Source organism: Callospermophilus lateralis, chromosome 18 (genome assembly GCF_048772815.1).
Source record: "Callospermophilus lateralis isolate mCalLat2 chromosome 18, mCalLat2.hap1, whole genome shotgun sequence".
Lineage (NCBI taxonomy): Eukaryota > Metazoa > Chordata > Mammalia > Rodentia > Sciuridae > Callospermophilus > Callospermophilus lateralis.
The window spans coordinates 12,654,165-12,680,809 of record NC_135322.1 but is presented as its reverse complement, the minus strand read 5'-3'; the positions used below and the strand labels follow the sequence as shown (position 1 = coordinate 12,680,809).

The following is a 26,645-nucleotide window of genomic DNA, read 5'->3' as shown; positions in this document are numbered from 1 at the left end:
GGCTGAGAGCCTGCTGCAGGCTCCTGTTGACTGAAACTCAGGAGGTGAGTTCAAGCTCAGTGGGAGGCAGTTGCCTTGCTTGCATGAGGCCCTGGGGATGATCCCAGCACAAATGTGCACACGTATGTGTACACACCAACACAAGTCCCCTGAAACTAAAGTCCCTGTTGTGGCCTAAAACTTGGTGGGAACTTTTCCCTAACTTCTGTCCCCAGTTCCTGTCCTGAGAACCACACCAGCCTGGAGCACCCCCTGAGCACAGCATCCTGCTCCCTGAGCCACACATGAGCCCCTGAGAAACTGGCTCCAGTCCATCCAGTGACCCTGCAGGTCACACTCACAGCAACAGGTTGCCCAAAGGAAGGGTCATCTGTGAGCTCAGGGGAGCCTCCCTGACTACAGTGGGGTGATTCCTCCTCACCTTCGGCATCTGAGCAGTCCCCAGGGTCCTCTGTACCCTGTCCCTTCACCCACTGTTTCTCCTTGAACACAGCCTCAGATCCCGACAGGTGGAGTTGGGGTGCTGTCTCTCCAGGAGTCCTTCCCACTCTTCCCACAGGAATCTGCTCAGCCTTTGGGACCCTCCTCTCTACAGGTGCCTTGTACCCTGGGGTCCTGAACACCTACCCCCACATCATGCCAGCTTCAGGTCAATGACAACCACCAGCTCTGACAATCTCACCCAAGGCAGGTGTCTGAGCAGACTCACCAGGTGGGACACCTGAGGCTTCAGCATGCAGGAGCACCCTAGTCCCTCTCCTCCCTCCCTGAGGGGGGTGGACCCACAAGCTGCCCCCGACCTCCAGCCCAAGGCACCTAAACCTGCCTGTGCACCTGCCTCCAGCCAAACTCCTCAGCCACCTGCTCCCCTCCATCTTCCCTAATCCTTCCCTGAGAGGGAACAGCCCTCCTAGCGATCTCCCTGCTCACTGCCAGCCTTCAGTGATCATACAGATTCTTCAGGATTCACCTGTGCTCAGGTCAGGTAATCTGTGGGGCAGGCAGAAAGAAAAAGCCTCCCACATGCCTTTGAAGATGAAATAAATTGGTAAAATATCTAACCAGAAGTCAGAAGGCAAAAGAGTCCCCTCAATTCCTAATAGTGCACCACCTTGGCCTTGAACTTCCCAGCCTAGTGCTCCCTAGGGAGAAATAACTTAGACTTCTGGGATCTGTTATCTCCCCCTCTCTGTGCAGATGAGGAAGCTCCTCAAAACACAGCAATGAGCAGGACGCTGAGCCGGTGACCTGACGGACACAGGCTCAGGTGGATGATCTGGATGGCCTTAGCCACCCTGTCATCACCACCCAGGAAGGCTGATGGCACTGATCCCACACAGTGCCATGCCTCCTGAGACACTCCCTGGGTCACACTGCATGGAGAGGGCAGCGTGAACCTCTCCAATCCCATCCAGACCTCCATGTGAATGGCTGGAAGCAACCTCCATATGATCTTCCCCAAATTCTGTGGCTCTGGGAGAATCTGCTGAGCTGAGGACATTGATTCCAAGTGGAGCCTCTGCAGCCTGACTTTGGTGGAGGATGGGGACCATGAGGTGTGACAGGGCTCTGACCCTGAAGCCTGATTCTCTGCCTCAGGTGTCTCCAGGTAGAGTCTGGAAGGATCCTCCAGCTTTCCTGACAGTGCAGCCCAGACGCCGTGCGGACAGAGGGGATGGGGAAGTCTCTGAGGAGGGAAGAGGAGACCCAGAGACCCTCACCACCCTGGGTTCTGATTTGAGCAGACTCTCAGGTCTTCGAGGGTGGGCAAGGGGATGGCGCCTGTCCACCTGAACACTCCGGCTCATGTGAGGGTCATGGATGTTGAACCTCCGTTGTGCCCACATAGGCTCCAGCCTGGACTGAGGGTGGTGACATGGTGCAGGTTCCTCAGTACTATGGACAGAACCATGTTGGGCATCAGACCACAAACCTGAGATCACAGAATGGCTTTGTTGAGAGATATTGAGAATTCAACACTAAAAGTGGTACTTTAAAAAAAATTAAATGTACATTTCATACATATTTAAAGATAATGTAAGAAAACATTTCCTAGACTCCCATTTATGCTCTCCTCACTGTCCACCAGAGGGCAGAAGAGCCCATCCTGGCTGCTCTGCTCCCCAGGGCTCCCCAGCTCTGCCCTCTGCCTCAGCCCACAGTCCTCCTGCTTCTCTAAGCTGCCCCAGATGGCCTCTGCCAGCTCCATGCTGAAGGCCATCCTCTGCAGCCAGCTCCTGCCCCTGTTCCTTCAGGTCTTCCCAGGGGCAGGTCCTCTGGCTTCAAGTCCTGGTCAGAAAGGCCCTTTCCCAGGGGAGCCTTCTGAGCTCCCGCTCCAGCACAGGCCCTGGCTGCCTAAACTCTGTCACTAGTGGCCCTTCTCTCTGTTTCAGCTAGCTCCTCGGTTCCAGGTGCTCCCTGGGTGTCTGTCTGCCCTGAACAAGAGAGACTCCATGAATGCAGGGACCACGTCTGTCCTGCCCTCCGTGGGACTCCCAGCCCAGTGCCCGACACCTAACAGATGCTCAATGAATACTCATGAAATGTATGGAGAACCAATCAATCAAAGCACATGACCTCCATGTGGCCGCCAAAGTCAGACTATGTTCCATGTGCACAAAGGAACACGGGCCTCAGCTCTGGAGAAGGCCAGCAAGTGCCTGAAGCTGCCCAGAGATGAGGCCTTCATGCTGGTAGTGTTGGGGGAAGACAGAGGCCTCCTAACAGTGAGGGGTCATTCCTGATTCTTTCCACAGCCCTGACAACCTCTCCCCATCTCTACCCAGAGAGTGACATCCCTTTTCCCAGGAAGTCTGGGCAGCTGCCTGTCCTTCCTCCACTCACTGATGCCTGATCTGGAACTAACTCCAGATTCCCCATCCCAGATGGAATTTCTACCAGGGAAAGCCAGAGCCCCATGTGACCACAGGGGAAGGTGACTCTCAGCCTCAAGGGCACCAGGCCTGTGGATTCCTGTGCCTATGGTCCCTGCAGACATCTCAGCAGCCCAAGGAGTCTGGGGCATGGGGGGAGCTCAGCACATCTCAGAGGGGCTGGGGGTTCACTGGGCTTTCTCTTCCCAACAGAGGAACCCATGGGACCCTGGTGGAAATGCAGGTGGGAGCATCTCCAGTTCCTGGACCCTGTGAGCAGGCCTAAGCAAAAGCCAGACCAGGTCAGAGATGTCTTTGAAGTCAAGTCCCTAAGAGCCACAGTCTCTCCGTAACAGTCCTGGCCTCTGTCCTTCCTAAGGCCCTGGGTTCTCTCTTATAGGAGCAGCCATCCCCAGATGACTAATTATATTATATTTAATTTTTATACTAATTTCAGTTAGTCTGATTATTTCATTTTTTATATATATTTCATTATATATATAAATGAAATGGATATATATATATCTCCAACTTAGTTGTATGCATCTTATTATTTTCCCTTTCTTATATTTAGTTTGTGTAATAACTATCTTGATTTTGACTGAATTATATATTATATCCCCTGTTTGAGATCCTAGTAATCTTAACAACAAAAACAATCTTTTGAACATAACTTTAAATGAACTGGAGTCTTCTTTGTCACTTAAACTCTATTGTTCATTTTATCACACAAACACTTTCTTACCCAGAAACTCTTTCTTTTCCCTCTATTGAATATAATTTTCATACCTAGGACCTTCTATTTTTTCTTTCCCATCTGTTAATCCTTTTTTGTTCACATTCTGAAACAATCTTTGTAAATTTCTGAATTTAGGCAAATTATTCCATTTTAATAAAAAAGTACTTTGCTATTTACAGTACACAAACTCATTAGGCCCCTTTGTATACAGAATTACATCTGTTTACCATTTCACGAAAACATAAACAATGTTTAAGTGTATAGAATTATACCTGTTGGGACATTAAACTCTTAATAACTTTGTTTTTAGTGATGACACAAAGCAACTTTAACCCTTTTTAAATTTACCAATTTATGAAAATGCCAATAATGTTACCCATTGGATTTCAAGGAGTTAAGAGTACTTGATGTTATATTTTATAGTTAACATTTTAACCTGTGTGAGGATGGCCTTATGTCTTAGCATATGACCTATTGAGTTATGAAACTAAAGTTTTTTCCATCTGCAATCTACAAGCTAGGAGTCTACTGAGGATGAAGAGCTAAAACCAGATTATAAAAGGCGGCTTGGATGTTGATACCCTGGGACTCAGGTAGAAGTGCAATCCTTTAAGTTGCACCTAGGTACTAGTCTCAGGCCACATTCCTTATCCTAACCTGAGCTAGCAACCTTCTCATGGCCTCAGTTGTTTTTTAATTTTTGTTTTGTTCTTTGTGGTGCCAGGGATTGAACCCAGGGCCTTGTGCATGCAAGGCAAGCACTCTACCATCTGAACTATATCCCCAGCAACTTTATTTTTAAAACTCCACTTTTAAAACTCCAGTCTCACCAGGCACACCCAGAGAGCCCTCCAGTATGGCCTCAGACAAGTCACTTCCCCTCACCCTGATAAACAGAGCGAAGCCCCTGGCAGGCTGTCCTGGCCTGATAAGAGGGAAAGGGAGAAGATCAGGGTGGAGACCACCAGACCAGGGTTTCTGACCTCAGGGTAAATGATGCCACTGAGAAATCTGGTGGTAGCTGATAAGGATTGAAAGGGGGGGTCAAAAGCCCCCAAATTTGGTATACATAATAGAGCTAATGAACAGGGATTCAGCCGAAACAAGGATGCACTCGAGCTGGAGAGCCTGATATCCCAACACTTGTCATCATTTTCCTGATCCTCTGTGTGATCCTCACCGCTCTCAAACTCTATCACCTCCTCTGGACCCTGGTGAGAGCCGCAACTTCTTCCTACAACCCTCCCCTCAACCGGTCTTCCACTCCACGCCAGGAGAAGCCTGCCTTGGTCCGGACCTGGTCACCACGGTCTGAGTGAGTGTGCATCTGCTGGACGGAAAGCATAAGGCTTGAGACTTAGAACTTAGCACATAGAGGGAATGTCTGTCATTAGCCTGACATGATTAAGTGTGTTTGCAGTGCTTAGAATTAATCTAGAATTATTTGCTGTGAATTGATTATGTCTATTGCAGTGCCTAGCACTAAGGATTGTCATTATCTTGATTAAGAACCTATAAAGTGAAATTGTATTGAGTAATTTGAGTGAATAAAACATTGAACAGGGGCAGAAGCGTGTGGACATTCTTTATTTCTCCTCCTCAACTGCATATGTCTCAATTTTGCCCCCTCACAACACCTTGTAAATTAATCAGATGTCTAAAAGCACATTTATGGGTAATCCCATGCCAAATTTAATTTATTTGTTTTTACCAAGATATCAGACAAGTTTATTGAAGAGTATTAGCCATCTCTCCCTTGTTGAAGAAAAGTCCTAGAAACAATGGATATTAAACATTTTATAGACATCAACATTTTATTAGTTTTTTGACCACCTAGAGAGACTTGTGAGTTAAGTAATTTTAAAGACATCTTTACTTCCATTTGTTTACCCAATCTAAATTGAGCCTTATTAAATCATGTGAATTAAAGGTATTTGGACCCATTTTTAATTTATGAGCACTTATTATCTGTCTGCCAATTTTGATGTCATGTACACGACATGGACACACACACATAGAGACAGACCACACAATACACAGTGTGCACACATACAAAGTTAAGGCCTTGTAGCTTTTCGCAGGTGAATCTCTATTGCTATGTTACAAATGTTTTTTAAAAAACTCCATAATTAAATAAAAAATAGAACTGATCAGAAAAACATTAACCTGGGTGTGTATAGGATCAAAATTCCTGGAACAGGTTACCTTTGCAACAGGTTGGGGTAGGCCCAGTTTATTTTGATAAGGGTGGAAGCAGGCCTCTGAAGGAATTAACATTTTAATTCCTCCATTCTCTGGATGTGACCCTTGTCTATCTCCTGTCTAATTCTGGCTTGAGTACCTCAGGTCCCTGCCCTGAGCATAGTGGTGGGTCCTGCCCCATAGAACCTGTTAGGTGGGTGTTGTTCCAGAGAAGTCGCTGGACAGAGGCTGGGGAGTTAGCTCAGTGGCTGAGCTCCTCCTTAGCATGTGCAACACACTGGGTTTGGTCTTCAGCCTGGGAAGGGGGGTGAGGGGGCAAGAGTGACAATGACAAGACAAGGGGCACTCAGGACAGAGGCATCCTAGTGTACCGACCCAGGTGGGTGACTAGTGAAGGAGCAGGCAGCCCCTCCAGCTGAGCTCTCACTGTGCCCCTCAGGCTCCCCCAACCCCAGCACCCAGGACTGACCACATCACCCTGAGACAGAGAGCTCGGAGAGAAATAGACACACGGAAGCCCTGGGCCCTGCTGCTTGCCTTCCCAAAGACATGTCCTTAAGTCACTGTCTATGATGGGGTGCCTCTGCCCAGCCTGGCTCTGTGGGCATTGCCTGTGCCCTCCTGCCCTGCCCTGCCCATTCCACTCCCTGGGTCCTTCTCCAGGTGCCTCTAGACAAACTTTGTGTGGCTGTGCCCTTGTGAGCTATTTGGAAAGGCTGAGTGCTGGGCCACTGTGTCTTAGAGCCATGTCATGAACATCTCTGGTGTCCAGGATGGAAGAGGAGGGACGGGACTCCAGCTCCTCCATGTGAGACAGGAAGTGCCAATCCTAGGTTCCCATAAGTGCTACATGGGTCCTTCTGGAGAGAGTCAGGCCTGGTCACCTGGAGCAAGACCTGGGCCAGGCCCTCCTGTGTCAGCGCATCCTGGAGTCTGTGTCTGGGGAGGCCAGTGCTCTGTTCCTGGGACACCAGGCCCCGATGGGACACTTCCTGCCTGACCTTCAGGACGCAGGCCCCTCAGGCCTCAGTTCTGTGTGCACAGAAAGGGCCTTTCTGCCCATAAATAAAGTGGGTCTTCGTCCTGCTCTGACCCCTCCTCCTTCTCCTAGTCTCAATCACTGGATGGATGTCACAAACCAGTCATCTCAGAAGTAAGGAGGCTTTATCTCCCCCTCTTCCTGTCTCACAGAGCCCTTCCAGATCCTTCTCTGTCAGACTCACAGGGCCCTTGGGGGAGGTTTGGGCCTGGTGCCCTCCTGTAATCCCAATGTCTCATGAGGCTGAGGCATGAGGATGACACAAGGTCAGCTTCAGCAGTGTAGGAAGACTGTAAGCAACCTAGTGAGACCCTATCACAAAATAAAAAGAGCTGGAGATGTTGCTCAGATTCAATCCCTGGAACCAAAAACAAAATAAAATAAACAAACCTCTTAAATAAAAACATTAGGAAGCCACTGTATAGGACTGGGCTCCCATAATGAGCCCAAAAGAACAAACAAAAATGGAGTAAATTGTATGAAATGAAACTGATCAATAGAGCGGTCTACTCATGTAACAATGGCAGAATGACTGTTGGTTACAGCCATGGAGCTTCAGTGGGTCACAGTGTCAATCAGTCTGTCCTGGGCAGCCACCTGATTCAAACACAGCAAACCAGCCAGGCTCTGAACCTCACTACAGTCTCCACACCTCACTTCCATTTTCCACCATAAACCATGCTGGGCCACATGGCAGCCCTGGGGTTCTTTGAAGCTGCTGGTTCTGATCCCTGCCTGATTCCAGAAACAGGTACAGAAGCCAGTTACTATCTCTAACCAAATTTGTTGTAATTGTGTCTCTGGACAAACCTTACAGCCAGCGCCAGACTCACTGATCACCATGAAGACTGGGCCTCAGTGCAGAGGTCAAGGACAGGGGCAGAGCCACCAGTCAGAGAAGGACAGCAGAGGACAAGGCAGAGTCACAGGAGGGCTGGTGAGGGGCACCATGGTGTGGGGCAGAGCTTCCTGAGGAGACCTGGGCCTCGGAGAGGGCAGCTCCAGGGACCCGGAGAGCCAGGCTCACATCCCTGACCACAGCCCACACATGGGAAGCCAATGCCTGGGCCTTTTCTGGGGGTGACTCTGAGGTGACCTCAGGAATGTGGCACTCAGCAGGTTCCCTGTATACACTGTAGACAGAGGGGCCTCCAGAGGACACTCTTCTTGTGGCAGATCTGGACACAGTAGGACAACATGTGAGCCCTCTCTGGTGAGGCAGAGCTGATTCAGGTCACTCCCCTGCAGTCCACCCCTGCTCCTGTCTGGTGGGTGGAACTCCAAGGTCCGTGGCCAAGAGTGTGGATGTGCCATCTAACATGGACAGTGTTCCAAACAGGAAATGAACAGCGAAGAAGGGTGGCCCAACCCACAACAGGAAACACCATTTATTACAAGTCCTGCTCTTTCTATTCCTGCTTTAAATAGACATCTATTTAATAATGTTTAATCATAGCATTGAGGTTGACAGGGACATTCAAGGGGAACCTGTAACTCCAAACCCCCAAATCTCAAAATCCCTTATTAGCCTGAGGCTGCACATGTATGCAGGTGTGCTTGCTCTCTCTCTCTCTCTCTCTCTCTCTCTCTCTCTCTCTCTCTCTCCCTACCCTCAGGGTACCTGCAGAACCTTGGACAGCACCAGAAAAACATCCAGAGCACACAGCCAATAACAGGCACGATGCCCCTGGGCAGTCAGCTCATGGACTTCTGTGAGGACTGAGATCAGGGAGAGCCGTGGGGCCACTGGGAGTGTGGGGCAATAAGAACCTGGGTTCTGACCTCCAGGGAGGAAGGAGCTCTATTCCCAGCTGAGAGCACAGCTGTCTGCAGCAGCTGCACATGCAAAGGGTCCCTGGGCCAGGCTGATGGTGCTCTCAGTACCAACCTGCATCAGTGTGTGGAATCTGAAGTCTTGCCATGCATGCATAGCACTGAGGTTGACAGGGACATTCAGGGGAACCTCCAGCTCCAAATTCCAAAAACTAAGAAATAAGAAAACACCTCACATTTCCCATTAAATTCCCTGTTCCCACAGCACAAGCCACCTGCCATCTGCACTAGCAAGTTCAGTCATTCCTGGGTCCCACCCATCCAGTCCCTGGCTCCCCAGCTCTGCTCAGCTGCTGCCACCTCCTGGGGACTCCTGATAATCAGGACTCAGGGGCCCCAGAGCTGGTCCTACAGCCCACTAGGAAGGAGGACTCTGCCTTCAGCTGGCCTTTTGCCCTGGTGTGGACAGGGGTGTAAGGCAGCCACTCAGAAGACCTGGGGTAGGAGAGAGGTGGGCAGCCACACAGAGCTGCACAGTGAGATGGGGACAAAGTGCTGGTGTAGGACCCAGGGCCTCAGCTGTGAGGGTGGCTGTGGCTAGGAGCTCAGGAAGGGAACTGAGGAACACAGAGGTGGGAAGTTCATGAACATTTGCGGGGACAAGGCTGGATTCCCAGGGGACCACCCTGACCACTGTCAGCTGCACCACTCAGAGCCTGGGCACCTCCTGGCTGCCCATCAACCAAGAGCTCCCACCTCATCTCCTAACTCACCTGCTTCCTCCACTGTCTGACTCTAGGGGAAGGTTCCAGATCCTCCTCTGCCCTGCAAGGGGGTGGTGGGAAGCCCAGTTCCCTACAGACAACCAGCAATGGCCCCTGCTGAGGTGAGTGGGCAGGACCACCACGCCCAACTTCCTGGTCCCCACTCAGGGGTGACAGTGAGGACCAGAGCCCTCCTGCTCCCTCAGGTCCTGATGGGCATCTGTGCCTGTGAGTGTCACAGTAAGCAACCTAGTGACACCCTGAATCAAAGTAAAAAGAGGTGGAGATGTTGCTTAGATTCAAGCCCAGGTACCAATATCAATCAATCAATCAATCAATCAATAAACAAACAAACCTCTAAATAAAAACATTAGGAAGCCATTGTAAAGGACTGGCCTCCCATAATGAGCCCTAACGAGCCTCCTGATTCTCCCATTGTAGAAGATTCAGACTGGAATGTTCCACAGCAGCCCTGCTGACACCTATTTACACCTATCCCAAGTGACACACACTTTAAAGACACAGGCTCACAGCCATTTTCTTCAGTGGCCACACGGGCAGAGGCATCAGGGTCCTGAGTGTCCAGCCACTGAGTCTAGGACATTCCCCTCCAAATGACCTAAGCTCTGGCATTGGTTCTGGGTCACCAGTCCAGGTGCACAAACCTCCTACGTGAGGTTCTTCCCTGGGGTCCCTGTCCCAAGGGCCTGTCTCAGGAGCTCCCTCTAGAGCAAATCTGCAGCTCCACCCAGGACTGGGGCTGGGGTAGGAAAAACAGCTGCACTGCTCCCCTGAGGACAGGGAAGAGGGCACTTCCCCTGTAATTGTCACTTCCTGCCAGGTCTAGAGGCCCCCAGAAGGCCCGGTGAGGGCTGATCTTGAGCAAAGGGCCACTTCAGAGGATGGAACTGAAGATGCAAAAGGAGGATGTGGTAGTGGGGGAGGGGAGTGAGGGGTGGGAAGAAGTAGGGTGAGGGGAGGCTCTGGGAAGGTCGGGCAAGGGCGCAGAGCAGGGCTCCCTTCTCCTCTCCACTGACCCTAGGGCTGGTCATCCTTGTAGGGCTGTGTGCTGTGGGGTGTTGAGCACCATCTGGAATTGTACCTACTAAGTCCAGTAGGACCTGTCCCCCAGCCGTGACAATCAGCAGTGTCTACACCAACCTCCAGTAACAACTCGGCATTTGAAATCTTCCCCATCTCGGCAGAAGAGCTGAGTGTAAGAGGGCAGAGACTGACTGGTGCTTGTCACTACTAATCACTTGAAGTCCCTGGAGAAGAAGTGTTTCCAGGTACGGCCACACGGCTGCCTGAACCTCCACAGCATTGTGGGCTTCCCAAGGGTCTGTAGCCACACATCAGTGACACCTGCTGGGTCCATGACATCACGAACACAGGGAGCTCTGTGAACACTGGGAAGAGGAAGCCTATGATCTGATCCTCGGCAGTAACTTCCGACAAGCAGGATGCAGGAAGATGAATCCTTCCTTGTAAAGACGTTCATATGTCAAAATGAATTCATTTTTTAAAACCCTAAAACTATTTACCATAATAGACTAAACTTTTTTTTGTAAATGAGTATTGACTCATATGTTTTTGTCAAAATTACTTATAAACAAATAGGTGGCATGAGTTTAAGAGCAAATGAAATGCCAAAAGAAAATATTTGCAAATATACTTGTGATATGGATTTCATGTGTAGATTATATAACAAATGGGTATAAATTTGCAACCAAAGAATGACCTAAATTTAGAATAGGCCAAGGACCCCGGCACAGTCCTGGGCATCTGTAACCCCAGGCATCCAAGACATGAGAGTCCCAAGTTGAAGCCATCCTGGGCAAGTGTCTCAAAACAAAAATAAATAAATACATGTAAAGGCTGGGGGTGTAGCTCAGAGGTACAGTGCCCCTCAGATCAATCCCCAGCAGTGAAAGAGAAGGGGGAGGGCAAAGGGCTTGGAAGGCCTGTCACCAGAGATGTTCCAGTGGCCAATAAGCACATGACAAGCTGCTCAGTGTCATCAGTCACTAAGGAACCAGATCAAAATCACAATGACACCTCACCCCACACCTTCCTACCTTCCCCAGGGACTCTGAAGAGCTGCAGTCACAGTGGAGAGCACTTGGGCACTTCCTGCCAGAGCCAGGCAGAAGCCCATCCACCCAGCACTCCCACGGCTGGGCACGTGCCCACGGGATGGGAAACAGGGACTCCAATAGCTCCCCCAGGCTAAGGCTCGCCATACCATTCTTCACAACAGGCAGGTGTGGAAACAACCCTGTGTCCATCAACAGAGGAACGCATAAAAAACATGGCTTACAAATATGTTGGATTATTGATTGGCCATAAAAAATAGAGTTCTGATGCACACTACAACCTGGGTCAACCTGAAAACATGATTAAACAAGAAGCAAATGGTATGTGGTTGTATAATTTCATTTATATGAAATATCTGGAATAGGAAAATTCATAGAGACAGGAAATAGATTCAAGGTTATCCGAGGCTTGAGAGTCCTGAGACATGATAGCTTAATGGTTAGAGTTTCAGTGCAGGTTATTAAAAACACTCTGGAATGAATAATGGTATTGTAAATTTGGATGGAATAATGGCATGTATTTGTACACTTCAGAGGGTTAATATAGCATATTTTGGTTATAAATATTTCACAGTGAAAAGTCACATGGAAAGATGTGTAAAATATACCTTCTCTGCTCAGATAATGTGTGTGTGTGTGTGTGTGTGTGTGTGTGTGTGTGTGTGTGTGTTAGAGAGAAAGAAGTGTAAGGGACTAGGGATTGGCCTATTCTAAATTTAGGTTATTCTTTGTGCCCTGGGGCCAATCCCACAGTTCTTCCTACTCTGGAGCAGGAGTCCCCAGGACAGCTCCCATCCTCTCCCTAGACTCACCCTGCACTGGAGACAGTCAGACAGCCTGGGGATACTCAATGAATGGAACCCATTCTGCAGCCTGTAGGTCAGGGCCCGCTCTCACCATTTGGACCCTGGGCAGCATCTCTGCTACACTCCCTGACACTGGCCACAATTCTCCTCATGACCTCCAGGGGGTGACATGGGACTCACAGACAACACATGGCATATGGATTCTGAGATGTTGACTAGGTTTTGGTTCAGAAGGTGGAAATGTGGCCAGATTTCCATCCCCAATAGACAGCAGGGTGTCTCCCACCCCCACTCCTTACTGGTTCTGTGAGGACCCTGCCCTGCCAGGGGTCTCTGAGCAGGCCCTGCTTCCTGGCATCACCCATGGAAAAAGTCAGGGTGACCACAGGAGAATCACTAGGTAGAGGACACAGGCCACCCAGAAAAGGCATAGGGAGGCCTGAGTCACAGCTGCACCAAAAAATGGAGAGGGAGGGTCTCCCTAAAATCACACCCTGAGGACCATGGAGCCCACGGTTACCTACCTCCACTACCACAATCCTCTCCTCCCAGGACACAAAGGGTGTGAAATCCTGAGATAGCCACTCAGAGGCCAAGCTGGAGACACCAGGACAGAGAGCAGGTCCCTAACCAGCCATCACTCAGGGGCCCCCGTGGTTGACCTGGAGCTGTTTCTGTCCCATTCTTGCTGGAAGGAGGGCCACCTTCCCTGAGCATTTGAGAACATGGGGAAGACACAGGGCAAAACGAGGATTCTATACCATAAAAGGGAACATGCCCAGGGGTGAGGGGACCCCAGGGGTTCCTTGGGTGGTGCTCAAAGCCCTGAGGCCAGGACACAGCTGAGGCCAGTGCTGGGTGAGTCACTTCTCTCAGGGGTCAGCGTCCCCACCTGCCTTGCTCCTCAGGGTGTGGCATGCAGTAGTGAAACCCAACAGGGAAAGCAGAAGGGACAGGAGGCAGGACTGAGAGGGAGGGGACAGAGAGGTTCCTCCACAGAGACCCCACCCCCAGCCCTGTGACCCAGGAAGGTGCTCCTGCCCCGGGAGGAGGCTGAGCTCAGAGAGGAGCAGGGCAGCAGGGCTGACTGGCCTGGACCTGGGCTTCCCAGCAGGTCTGCAGTGAAGCTCCTTCCACAGAGGGGACAGAGCAGCAGGGACCATGCAGCCCCCCTCAGCCTGTCCCTGCAGAGGGGGCATCCCCTGGCAGGGGATCCTGCTGGCAGGTAAGAGGGGACAGTTACCTGAAAGACGGTAGGTGGTGGAGCACAGTCTTTCTGGTGCCCCCTGGGGAGGACATAGCCCTCACAGGGAACACAGGGCTTCACATGGAACCCAATGGAACAGAACACAGAAGACAGACAGAAGCTCACGCACAAGAAAATCTCAGTGAGGACAGAAAGCTCAGGGGTTCTCTTCCCCAAGTTACTCACCAGGGGACATTATATTTTGAAAATTGATGTTAACAGCTCTGTCAGGGCCACTCTCCAAATAGAAAAGCAATTTTAGCAGTGGACACTGTCTGCAGCCACCAGCCTCAGACATTGGCACACAGACACCTGGACCCTCAGGGCGGGGACCCTGCTTCACTCATCCACAGGAGGCTGAGCCTGGTCCAGGCCCTGGGCTACCACAAGGATCAGACTAGTCTCTGCCTCCTGGAGCTCCCTCTCTAGAGGGCAGGAAGCCAGGCCAGAGGGAGATCTGCAGGTGAGGACTGTGCTGTGTAGATCTAGGAGGGCAGAGAGCAGGGCAATGTCCACAGGGAAGACCTGGGTCTGTAAGGAGGTGGTCAGGGGATGCGGGTGCCCAGGTGCCCTGGGTGTGAGCAGGGATCTGAGGGCACTGAGGGTCAGCCTTGCAGACACCTGAGGAAATGTGTTTCTAAGAGAGAAATGAGAGATACAGCATTACTGAAGGAATGGAGATCATGAGGCTGACCTTGACCCGGAACACACTTGCACACCCACCCACCACCACCCACTGCAAGACTGAGGAACAAAGACTCCTGCTGAGGACCTGGGCCCCATTTGTCCGTCTGTACGAAAGACCCGGAATTGATGGATTTCTCTCTCTTCCCTCCTAGTCTCACTGTTAACCTTCTGGAACCCGCACCCCACTGTCCTGCTCACTATTAAACCAGTGCCTTTCAATGCTGCTGAAGGGACAGATGTTCTTCTACTTGTCCACGATGCTCCAGAGAACACTGTAGGCTATACCTGGTTCAGAGGGCAAATAACAGACAGAAGCCATCTAATTGTATTACACTCAAATATCACACACAGAGCTATCCAAGGCCCTGCATTCAGTGGTCGAGAGAGAATATACCCCAATGGGTCTCTGCTGTTCTTGAATGTGACACAGGAGGACACAGGATTCTACACCCTGCAAACCACAGCTGCCAATTTTGATACTGAAGCAGCAACTGGAGAGTTCCGTGTACATGGTGAGTGACACTCCAGGGCCTCTGGGTGTTGGAGGGGTTAACTCCACTGCACACACAGGACCCTGAGACCTGGATCTGCCTACCTCCTCCTGTGCATTACGTCCCCACAGTGGAGTTGGAGCACTTACTGCAGGACACACGAGTGCAGACAGACTTCAGAAGATCCGAGTCCTCTGCCTGAATCCACTGGCAGAGAGCAGGATGGTCTGGTGGGAGACTCAGCCCAGGCAGAGCAGTCTCAGCCCAGCCCCTGTGTCCTTCCCAGGAGCATGGCCCTGAGAAAGACCCTGCAGGACTGAGTCAGGCCTGGCCTGAGGTCCCTGGGATTCTCAGAGGGAAGGTCAGCCCCAGGAAGTCCCTTCTCCAAACATCTTTCCCAGGACCCTGGCTCCAGGTGACCCTGAGGACATGTGGCTTCCTGTTGGAAGGTTTGGAATTTGGCTTCCTGTTGAGGCCTGCTCTCAGCCAGCGCCCTGCTGTTTTTCCACAGGGCTTGTGGCCCAGCCCTCCCTCAGAGCCACCAATACAAAACCACAATCTGTAGCAATGACCTGCCTCTCAGGTGACACAGGAATCTCCATCATGTGGATCTTCAATAGCCAGACTCTGCAGCTCACAGACAGGATGCAGCTGTCCCCGGACCACAGGACCCTCAGCATAGACCCCGTCAGACAGGAGGATGCTGGGGAGTATCAGTGTGAGGCCTCCAACCCCGCCAGTTCCACCAGGAGTGACCGCTACAGGCTGGCTGTGATCTGTGAGTGGCCCCCGTCCCACCCAGTGCTTCCGTCATATATTTCACTGTCAAGGGCCACCATATGGCACCAGCCATGAGCATGGGGTAGATGCCAGAGCTTGGAGAGAATGTGGTTGACTACCCAGAAATTAGGTGCCTTGATGCCACCTTGGTTCTGATCTGTACCCGAGGCTAGGCCTGGGCTAGACAGTCTGGGAGGGCTGCCCGCTGACACTGTCCTGTGATGGGAAGGAAGAAAAGAGGAAGAGGACCTAAAAGGAACAGCTGCATTTTCAGAGTTTCAGGCTAGAGCACATCCAGGGTGTCAGACCTAACCTGAGGAAATCTCAAGAAGCAGAGAGTCCTGAGGACATGGGGACAATGACATGATGCACCACAGTTGGACCTTCCACCCAGTGTGGGCTCCCTGCAGGGCCCAGCTGGTTCCCCTGAAGACCTGACCTTCAGCCCTTCCTCTTCTCTTTCAGCAGAAGAGAGGACCCCAGGCCTCCCTGTGGGGGCCGTCGCTGGCATCGTGACTGGGGTCCTGGTCGGGGTGGCTCTGGTGGCTGCTCTGGGGTGTTTCCTGCTCCACACAAGAACTGGAAGGTACCCAGGCTTCCCCCACCTGATCCCACCCAGGTGACCCCAGGCCTGAGGGAAGGAGACCCATCCTCAGACTCTGGGCCTGACTCCGACCTCCCCACTTCCCGAGGACCCTCCCCCTCATTCCCCAGGCTCCTCCCTCACCCTCTGCTGGCCCTGGGCTGCTGCCTCAACTGCCCCCTCCTCTGTGCGCTGGTCACTAGGGACCTGTCCCCACAGCACTGTGTTTCTTCCCTCACACAGAACTTCCTGAAGTGCTTCCTGTGACAGAGTTAGTCTCAAATCTTTCACCTCCTACAGTTTATGTCCTTCAACCCCAAGTGAGCCGTGAGGCTGTTTATCTCAGAAGTGGCCCTGTTCCAGGTCATACAGTCACTTGGAGGGGTCTTGAGAGGTTGGAGGGGTCAGCTCCCCATAGTTTTTGGATACCCACACTCCTGATATGTGAGGTGGGAGTCCTGGGGCCCAGCCAGGATAGTGTGTCTTGGAATGTCCTTTGCCTCCTGGCCACGTGGATGGAGAGCACAAAAGGCCACTGTCACATGACCTCATCTCCTGGGCTGAGCAGAGGGTCCTCCACAGCAGGGTTACCAAGGTCAGGGATTGTCAAGATGCAGGTGGTGCTATAGTGCCCTGCCCACATGGTGACCCTGCTTCCCTGTCCCCCCATGGCATGGACCCTTCCACTCAGTCCAACCCTCCTGCTCTAGTTCTTCCTCAATCCTAACTCCATTTTCTGGGTCCCTCAGCCAACGTTCTCCTGGGTCTGCACCTGGGAGGGTCGTTCACCTTGGCCCAGGGCAGCAGTGTCTTTTTAAGGCCTTTCCTCAGCTCCCCTCTCCTGGGCCCCCTGATACCCAGACCTGATGGAGACAGAAAGGTTTCACACCCTCCTTAGAAATGGGGTACCCTCCTCATCCCCTATCTGACCCCAGTCCATGACTTCTCTCTGCACCCTCATGAACAAGCCTGTCCTTCCCTAGGGCTGGTGTCCAGCAAGACCTCAGAGACCACCGCACCCCAGCATCAACAGCCAGTGAGTGCCCCTTCAGCCTGTGGGTGGCTGGGAGCCCCTAGGCCTGCCCCACAGTGTCCACTCTTGCATTCAATCACCCCTTGGGTCAGGTCCTTCCTCTGGGGCCTCCAGGAGCCCCATCATCAAACACTCAAGATAGAGGACCCACCTTTTGGCATCTAGTCAACTTTTCCTGCAAGGTCTCTCCCAGGACATGCTGTCTCCTCTGACCCTCTGAAAGCTGAGGACCCCCATCTCCTGCTGCAGGGGCCCAGGCCTCACCACCCTCCTTTAACTCTGTCTCTGTTCCAGGCCAAGGTCCCTCTGACAGCTCCACCTCCCTGGTAAGTCCCCCCAGCTCCCTACACACAGGGACCCAGCTGTGCAGGGTCAGGACAAGGGGCACTGTCAACCCCAGTACAGCACAGACGGCCCCTCTCATGTTGGACCAGGACAAGGTTTGCCTGACCCTGGCCAGAGGCTTGGCCACTCTCAGGGACAGGACCACCATCACTCTGTCCTCAGCCCACCCTGATTCCTTCCGTCTTGTCTCAGGGGAGCCCTGGAGGCCAGCAGGTGCAGAGTGGGTGCTGGGAGCTTCTATCAGTGCCCTGGGTTAATGATGGGGGACCACAGTCTGGACAGAAACTGGGGTGACTCTGCAGAAGTGGAGGCTGGTGCTCAGGACCCAGAGCTGGTACCTCCTGGGAAGAAAGGGCTAAAGCAGACACAGGGAGTAAGCTCTGGCCTGTCAGAGACCAGAACCTTCCAGCACCTGCTCATTGGAGTCTCAACCTTGGTGATCCTCCCTCACTGACCTTGATGTCCACTCTCCTTCCCCTGCCCAGGCCCCTGTCCCTGGTCACAATGCTGCTGTTCCCATCTACCAGGTGAGTGTGGGTGTTGAATATTCTGGTCCACTGTCCAAGGACCAGACCTTATAGCTGTGACTAGCCAAACATTCTTGAGTTTTCGGGAAAGAGTAGTCAAAACAGGATCAGGGGTGGTCAGCACGGGAGGAAGGGACCTGGAAACAGGAGCCACAGAGCCCAGCCAGGCACAGGCACAGAGCAGCCCCAGGTGGGCCAGGGCCTAGGAGTCCCTGAATCCAGTTCTCAGAAGGACACAGGGTCAGAGCCTCTTTGTTCTTTTTCAGGAATTACTAAACGCTGGCCTGGACATCTACTGCCGGGTCGACCACAAGGCTGATGTGGCTTCCTAGTTCCCACCAGACAAGGCTCCATATTGATGGAGGGAGGATCCCACTAGGACCCCACACCATGGGCAATGGAGCAAAGATGGAGCCTGAGCCCTGGGAGACTCTGGAGGGGGAGAGGTCCTCATGGGATCTGGAGAGTGAGACAGGCTACCCTGGGCTCTGAATGGCCAGCACTAGGCTGCCTGTGCCCAGGAGCAGGGGCTTCAGGGAGAGGGAAGGGCCCCTGTGGGTCACCTGGAAAGACGCTGAATAAAGACCCCCTTCCCTCCTTCACTCTTGGTTCTTGTGGGAACGTCTCTTGGCAGACACTCCCCTCAGGTTCCAGGTCAGCTCTGTCCTGTGTCACGCAGGGGAATCGTGGTCTCTAAGTTGTTCCCACAGGGTTTCTCTTCCTGGGAGACAGGAGCTGGGAGATGGAGCCAGGGCAAAGGTCCGGTCTGTCCACAGGGAAGGGGGAGGGTCCCAAGGCCTTGCAGCCAGCAGAGCACTCAGTGGCCCTCACGCTCCAGGGACCCATGGTGGCTAGCTGTGGCCAATGATTTCTTCTCTGCCCAAAGGCCAGTCCTCAGGACATCTTCACCTCTGCTGGGACATGGGACTGTCAGAGTAATCGGGGACAGGGCCAGACCCAGACTCAGGCCCTGAACAAGAGCTTCAAGCCCTGCCCGAGGCTCCAGCCCTGCCCTCCCATCACCTTCCCCTCTGCCCTGCCTGGTCTCTCTGGGACCAGCCTCCTCTCCACACTCCAGCACCCAGGGCAGAGGCTCAGGGCTCCCCACATGGGGCTCTCCAGGCTCCATGGTGATGGGACAGAGGGTCTCCTCCCTTTCCTGGGGCCCAGGATGTCCACTGCAGCCTCCTCAGTACACCTAGCCACTGATCTGACTTCTTCCCTGAGGGCTGAAAGGATGACATTCTCAGATAGGTTCTTGTGGATCAGCCCACTACATTCTTGGAAATCAGATGTCCAAGTACTAAAGCTCAGGGATGCTCCGTGAATGCCTGAGAGTTGTCTGTCCTGAGATGAGAAGTAGGAAGAGACCCTCGGAGATTCCCCCATGACTCAGCTCTAGTGAGGCTCGTCCTGCGTGAATACAGCATCAGGTCACACACAGTGACTTGCCTTGGTTTCCTGGGGCAGCTGCCACAGACTGTCTCCAGCACAGTGGCTCCAACAGTGGATCTCAGGTGTCACTGCAGCTGCATTCTTTATGGAGGCTTCAGGGGCCGTGCCCACAGTCAAAGGAACCTTAAGACTCAGGTCGCTGTTGCATCTTCAAACCTGGTGGGAACTTTCACTAACTCTTGGCCCCAGGTCCTGTCTTGGGAACCACACCAGCTGGAGCACCTCTGAGCACAGCATCCTGCTCCCTGAGCCACATGTGAGCCCCTGGGAACCTGGGTCAAGCTGAGCCCCTCCAAGCCAAGCATGGCACCCGTCTTCCTCATTCCCATCTCGTCCCATCCAAGGAGGTACTCTGCTCCTATAGAGCCACCCTGGCCCTCCAGGGACTCAGGCCCAGTCCCTGCAGTGTCCCTTCAGGTCACACATCACCCAGGTTGCCCAGGGGAAGGGTCTCCTCTGTGATCAGGGGAGCCTCCCTGTACCCTGAGGTCCTCTGTACCCGGTCCCTGTAGCCACTGTTTCTCCCTGGTCACAGCCTCAGGTCACAACAGTCAGAGCTGAGATGCTGACTCTCCAGCAGTCCTTCCCATTCCTACCACATGAACCTGCTCAGCCCCCAAGACCCTCCCCTCAACAGGTGCCTTGTGCTCTGGGCTCCTGAACACCTGCCCCACACATGCCAGCTTCAGGTCAGTGACAGCCACCCAGCTCTGACATCCTCACACACGGCAGGTGTCTGAGCAGACTCACCAGGTGAGTGAACACAGTGAGACACCTGAGGCTTCAGCGTGCAGCGACATGCTATTTCCTCTCCTCCATTCTACCATGCGGCCAGCGCAATGGTTTCATTAATGAGGTTCTTGGCATAAAAGTTAGCTAGCGAGATCGAAATAAACACACAGACTCAGTTACCTTTTTCTATGACCAGGTCCGAGACGGCTCCCCTCTCTGGTTCCCTCCTCTAACCGCCCGGCAGGGCAGCAAGGATTACTCAGGGCTAGCAGGAGAGAGAGAGAGCGAGCACGCCAGGGAGTAGCCTTTTATTGGGGAGCAAGAAATTCAGGGGATAATTCCATCCAATGAAGGTTGAAGGGGGGCCGCACTCCAAGGTCAGGGTCAGTGATTGGGCCTCCGGGGTCAGTGGTCAGTTACACCCCCACACGGACAGGTTCTCTCATCAGGAGAGGGCCGGGAAAGCTCCGACACAGCCAGAGCGCCTCAGACCCTAACCGGGAGTCACCCAGTCACGTGTGAGAATGGCTTCCGACACTCCATCCCTGAGGCGAGGGCGCTCCACAGGCTGCCTCTGACCTGTCTATCCCTGTGACAGCAGGTGCTGCTTTTACATTGTGGCCTGGGGTGCCCTCCACCCCCCCAGGAACTCAAACCTGCCTGTGCCCCGCCTCAGCCAAACTCCTCAGCCTCCTTCTCCCCTCCATCTGCCCTGACCCTGCACAGAGAGGGGACAGCCCTCCTAGCCCCCTCCCTGCTCACTGCCAGCCTTCGGTGATCACCAAAAGGTCTACAGGGGTCACCTGTGCTCAGGTGGGTCATTTGTGGGACCAAACAGAAAATAGAAGCCTCCCACATGCCTGCAATTCTCACAAGGGAAAATAAACAGAGAACAACTCCAACCAAAAGTCAGAAGGCAAGAGCGTCCCATGGGTTCCTAACAGTGCACCATCCTGGTTGTGATCTTCTTCAAGAGACACCTCCATGTCCTTCCCTTGAAAATGTGGGACACAAAGCTCCTCCTGAGGCTCCACATTCCTGGGTGCCAAGTTCTCCCCACTCTGAGCAGCAGTCCTCAGGTCAACTCCCGTCCTTTCCCTAGACTCACCCCAGGCAGCCTGGGGACCTGCATTGAACAGGACCCACCCTGCAGGCTGAGGTCAGGGCCACCTGGGCCCAGGTTTCAGGGCCAGCTCTCACCATTTGGATCCTGGTCAGCTTCCCCACTACAGTCCTGACACTGGCCATGGGTATCCTCATGACTTCCTGAAGTGACCCTGGGACTTAGAGCCAACACTCAACATAGTGTGATCCTGTGTGACAGGAGCGTGGCTTTGGCTGGAGATGGAGGTAGAGATGTCACTTGAGTTTCACCTCAGCCCACATGCCCGCTGTCCCCACACTCCTTCCTGGTCCTGGAGAACCCTGCTTGGCCATGGGTCCCTGTGTAGTCCCCTCCTTCCTGGCATCACCCATGTGAAAAGGCAGGTGACCCCAAGAGAACCATCCAGGCAGAGGACAGAGGCCACCCACAGAGGACATGGGCAGGCCTGAGCCTCAGCTGCACCAACAAATGGAGAGAAAAGCTCTCCCTGAAATCTCTCCCCAAGGGCAGCAGAGCCAGGGTCACCTGATTCTCACTGCCACAACCTCCCTTCCCAGGACACAGGTCACCTGCCCCTGCACACCCAGGCCCTGAAGCTTCCTCTGGGACACTAGACTCTGGGTCTCTGAGGCTAGAGATAGAGGTCAGGTCCCTGGACCTGTAATACGTCAGTGGGGTCCATTCTAGCCTCAGAGCCAAGCTGTCCTCGTCCTCCTGGGAGTAAATCCACCTTCCCAGAGCTTTGGAGAACATGGGGAAGACGTGGGCCAAACCGGGATTCTCTATCATAAAGGAAATATGCCCAGGGATGAGGGGACCCCAGGGGCTCCCTGGGTGGTGCTGAGAGCCCTGAGGCCAGGACACAGCTGAGGCCAGTGCTGGGTGAGCCACTTCTCTCAGGGGACAGCGTCCCCACCTGCCTTGCTCCTCAGGGTGTGGCATGGGGTCCAAAAAGGGAACAGAGGGAAAGAGGAAGAGGAACTAGAGGTAGGACTGAGAGGAGGGGACAGAGGGGGCTTCCTGGACAGAGACCCTGCCCCACCCACGTGACCCAGGAAAGTGCTCCTGCCCTAGGAGGAGGCTGAGCTCAGAGAGGAGCAGGGCAGCAGGGCTGACTGGCCTGGACCTGGGCTTCCCAGCGGGTCTGCAGTGAAACTCCTTCCACAGAGGGGACAGAGAAGCAGTGGGGACCAGGGAACCCTCCACTCATGCCACCAACACAAAACTGCACTCTGGTCAGGACCTGCCTCTCAGATGACACTGGGATCTTCACCTGGTGGATCTCATAGCCAGAGTCTGCAGGTCACAGAGAGCAGGCAGCTGTCCCGGGACCACAGCACCCTCAGCACTGACGCCGTCAGACAGGAGGATGCCGGGGTGTATCACTCTAAACCCTTTTATTTCTACCAAGAGTGACACCCTCAGCTGACAATGAATTATGACCCTCCTTTGGCCCCACCTGTCAGTTATTCAACTCTGTTGAATATTTTTTGCTGTAAAGTGGTAGTCATCAGGCACTTAGGTTTATACAGCTGTTGAGAATCATTAATCAAGTGAAGGTGGACAGTCCTCAGAACTGGAACTGAGTCAGTAAATGCTCTGTGAACTGACAGGCCCATTATTCTTGACCTAAGGTCCTGTGCGACACCAGGTCCCACCCTTTGCAGGTCTCACAGGCGCCCTCTCCACTGTGGAGCGAGATGGTGTTCTGCAGGGACAGGGGCACCCGGGCTGAGACCCAGTGAGAGACGGTATGAGAGGACAAGGCCTCTCCTGCCATGTAGTTTCACCATCCCCCTGGAAGATGCTCCCAGGCACACCTGCCCCAGGGGACCCAAGCCCAGGCTGAGTCCTGCTAAGAATGAACCCAAAGCCCCGAGCACCCACCCCCAGGCCTGCACCAGCCCCTTCAGGCCTCACCCTCGTGGACCAGCAAACACCAGCCCCTACCCAGGGAGTGGCCTTCATCCACCATGACACAGAGGATTTCTGGACACATGTAATGTCATTGGAGTGAGGACCACAGCTTCTCCATAAGAGGCCTGCCTCTGTCCTACCCAAGGCACAAGGCTCTCTCCCTGTCCTTAAAGGTTCTGGGAACTTTGTGCTTCTGAGCACATCCAGTTTGAAGGATGGTGCCTCAATGCACCCCTGACCCTACTAGGAACAGCTGGCACAGGTGGGCACCATCATGGACAAGTGCAGAGGTGCCCCATGCCCTGGAGCTATAGAGGGTCCCTGGTGGAACTGCTGGTGGGTGAGCCTCTGCACACTGTAGGCTTTGATCCTCAACCACAGAGCTGATGTGGTGACCTCCATCCAGACCTGTCCATCCAGCACTTGACCCCTCAGGTCTCTGCCCTGAGCATAGTGGTGGGTCCTTCCCCATAGAGGCCACTAAGGGGAGTTTTTCCAATGAAGTGACAAGAAGGGGATTTACCTTAGTGGCAGAGCACTTACCTAGCCTGTGTAACACCCTGAGTTTGGTCCTCGGTCCTGGAAAAAAAAAAAGCAAGCAGTGATAAGGCAAGGGACCCATCAGGACAGAAGCATCTCCTAGCTCCCACCAAGGGGTGATAATGAATGAGCAGGAGGTGTCTCTAGCTGAGCTCTCACTGTGTCCCTCAGGGTTCCCCACCTCTAGCACCCAGGACTGACCACATCACCAGAGAAGGCCCTGAGACGGAGAGCTCAGAGAGAAATGGACACATGGAAGCCCTGGGCCGCTGCTGGTTGCCTTCCAATGACATGTCCTGAAGTCACTGTCCAAGAGGGGGTGCCTCTGCCCAGCCTGGCTCTATGGACAGTGCCTGTGCCCTCCTGCCCTGCCCAGCCCACTCCCTGGGTCCTTCTCCAGGTGCCTCTAGACAAACCTGGTGTGGCTGTGCCCCTGTGAGGTGTGTGGAGGGGCTGAGTCTCTGGGGCATGTGTCTCAGAGCCACGTCATGAACATCTCTAGTGTCCAGGACTGGAGAGGAAGGACAGGGCTCCAGCTCCTCTATGTGAGACAGGAAGTGCCCATGCTGGGATCCCATAAGTGCTACATGGGTCCTTCTGCAGAGAGTCAGGCCTGGTCCCCCTGCAGCAAGACCTGGGCCAGGCCCTCCTGTGTCAGCGCATCCTGGAGTCTGTGTCTGGGGAGGCCAGTGCTCTGTTCCTGGGACACCAGGCCCCGATGGGACACTTCCTGCCTGACCTTCAGGACGCAGGCCCCTCAGGCCTCAGTTCTGTGTGCACAGAAAGATCTTTCTGCCCATAAATAAAGTGGGTCTTCGACCTACTCTGACCCCTCCTTCTCCTCCTAGTCTCAATCACTGGAGGGATGTCACAAACCAGTCATCTCAGAAGCAAGGAGACCCCATCTCCCCCTCTTCCTGACTCACAGGCCTTCCAGATCCTTCACGGGGCTCTTGGGGGAGATCTGGGCTTTTCCACAGGCAGGGTCATGTCTGCTGGACCATCCAGGGAATTCAGATGGTGGCTACTATCAGGACATAGAGAACTTGGGATGCTGAGGGGAACAACATGTGGCCAGGCAGGAGGACAGCAGAACTCCAGACACTGTGGTGACTTGGGGGAATGGGCAGATTCCACTCAAGGAGATGCCCACACAGAGGACCCCTCCAAGTTGACTATGGGGTCTACCCCACTCTGCTTTAGGACTTGCCCTAAAGGGGATTTGGCCCCAACAGGTGGGGAGTTACATTGAGGGCTACATGCAGACCAAGGGACTGACCTTGCCAGCCAGCAGGACAGAAGCCTCAGATTGTCCCTGCAGTGCAAATCACAACTGTGCAAGGTCTAATTCCCAAAATCCTAGCACATTTGACCTCCTCAGGGCCTGTGCCATCTCCCAGAGGATACAAGGGCACCAGGTTGCCACATGTTCCTCACAATGTTTTTCCCACTGACCACATCAGGAGCTGTAAACACACAAGAGAGAGAAGACCTTCAGCATCTGCTCCTCTGGCACCAGAACTTTCCAAGGCTGTGCGCCCACACCTCTTCCTGCAAGACCTCACTTTCTTTCCCACAAAGGCACATCCTCCTCTTGTATTTGAAGGAAACCCAAATGCCCTCTCCAGCTTCACTTCCTTTTAGTTGACTTTAAACAGCACTAATTTTGGAGGTCACACCCTGGAGCAAGACACTATTAGCCTCCCACTAGCTCCACTATAGAAGTCAAAGCCATACCATGGGCTAAATAGTTATCCAGCAAATCGAGGTGTCTTAAAAGTTGTTTTATTGGTTTTTTGCTCTTCTCCCTTGTTCTGCGGTTTATTTTGTTTTGTTTTATCTTTTGTAGTGTTTTTTTTCCAGATCCAGCCTCGGCATGCTTAACCACTGAACCACATCCCCAGCCCTTTTTATTTTGAGACAGGATCTCACTAAGTTTTGGGAGCCTTGCTGTTCCTGATGCTGGCTTCAAACCTAGGCTCCTCCTGGGTCAGCCTCCAGAGTTGCAGGGATTACAGGGGTGCACCACTGTGGCCAGCTCTTTTTCTGTTATCTTAAACAGTAAGGTCAGCAATCCCAGAAAAAAAGACAGTGTCCAATCAGTAACTTTTCTCTAGAGTTACACATCCTAGAACACTTGGTGACTTTCAGAAAACAATAGCACATGCACCAGAAAAGCAGACCCCCTCTGGGCCCAGTGACTGGCATCCCAGTGATTCCAGAGGCTGAGGCTGGAGGTTACGAGTTCTAGGCCAGCTCAGCAACTTAGCAAGGCCCTGTTTCAGAATAAAAAAGTATAGGGATGGGGATGTGGTTCAGTGGTAAAGCACCCATGGCTTCAATCCCCAATCTAAAAAAAAGAAGAAGGAGAAGAAGAGGAAGAGGAAGAAAGAGAGAGAGAAAAGAAAGAAAGAAAGAAAACCAGACCAACACAGGATTGATGACTGCCTAGCACTCACGCTGAGACTAAAGAGATATTTCACTAAAGACCCCACCCAGGCCCTGTGCCTGTGACCCCCTGGCACAGTGGCTTTTTCAGGATGGGAAATCCCCATCTGCTAAGTTGCCCGCTCATGGTCAATAATGTTTTCTCCCCCCTCACTCCATCTCCCAAGTTACTGGCCTCAACAGGTGGCAGTGGAACTGGACCTTCAGGGTCCACCTCACTGTGGGGTAGGATCCCTGCAGAGTGGAGGTGAATGAGAGATGGGAGTCCACACAGAAGCAGGGCTATGAAGCACGTGGGTGGAGATCAGCAGGAGGAGGCAGGTCACAGAGGAGGAAAATTAACACTCAGGTCACTACAGAACTGAGGGTTGACTCACTGAAGGTGATTTGCTTATTTTTGAAGTTCTGGGGACAGAACCTTGGTGCATGATAGGCAAGCACTCTGCCAGGGAGTTGTGTCCCCA

General features: G+C 53.0%; 1 protein-coding gene across 1 annotated transcript; it reads left to right on the top strand.

Annotated features, from left to right (window-relative positions):
• Positions 1-13,453: 13,453 nt before the first annotated feature.
• Positions 13,454-18,316, top strand: LOC143638141 (cell adhesion molecule CEACAM4-like). The gene is made up of 7 exons (XM_077105672.1): positions 13,454-13,517; positions 14,378-14,737; positions 15,965-16,082; positions 17,063-17,115; positions 17,407-17,438; positions 17,943-17,984; positions 18,251-18,316. Exons 1-7 carry the CDS (start codon positions 13,454-13,456, stop codon positions 18,314-18,316), a joined length of 735 nt encoding a protein of 244 aa, XP_076961787.1.
• The last annotated feature ends 8,329 nt before the right edge of the window (positions 18,317-26,645 follow it).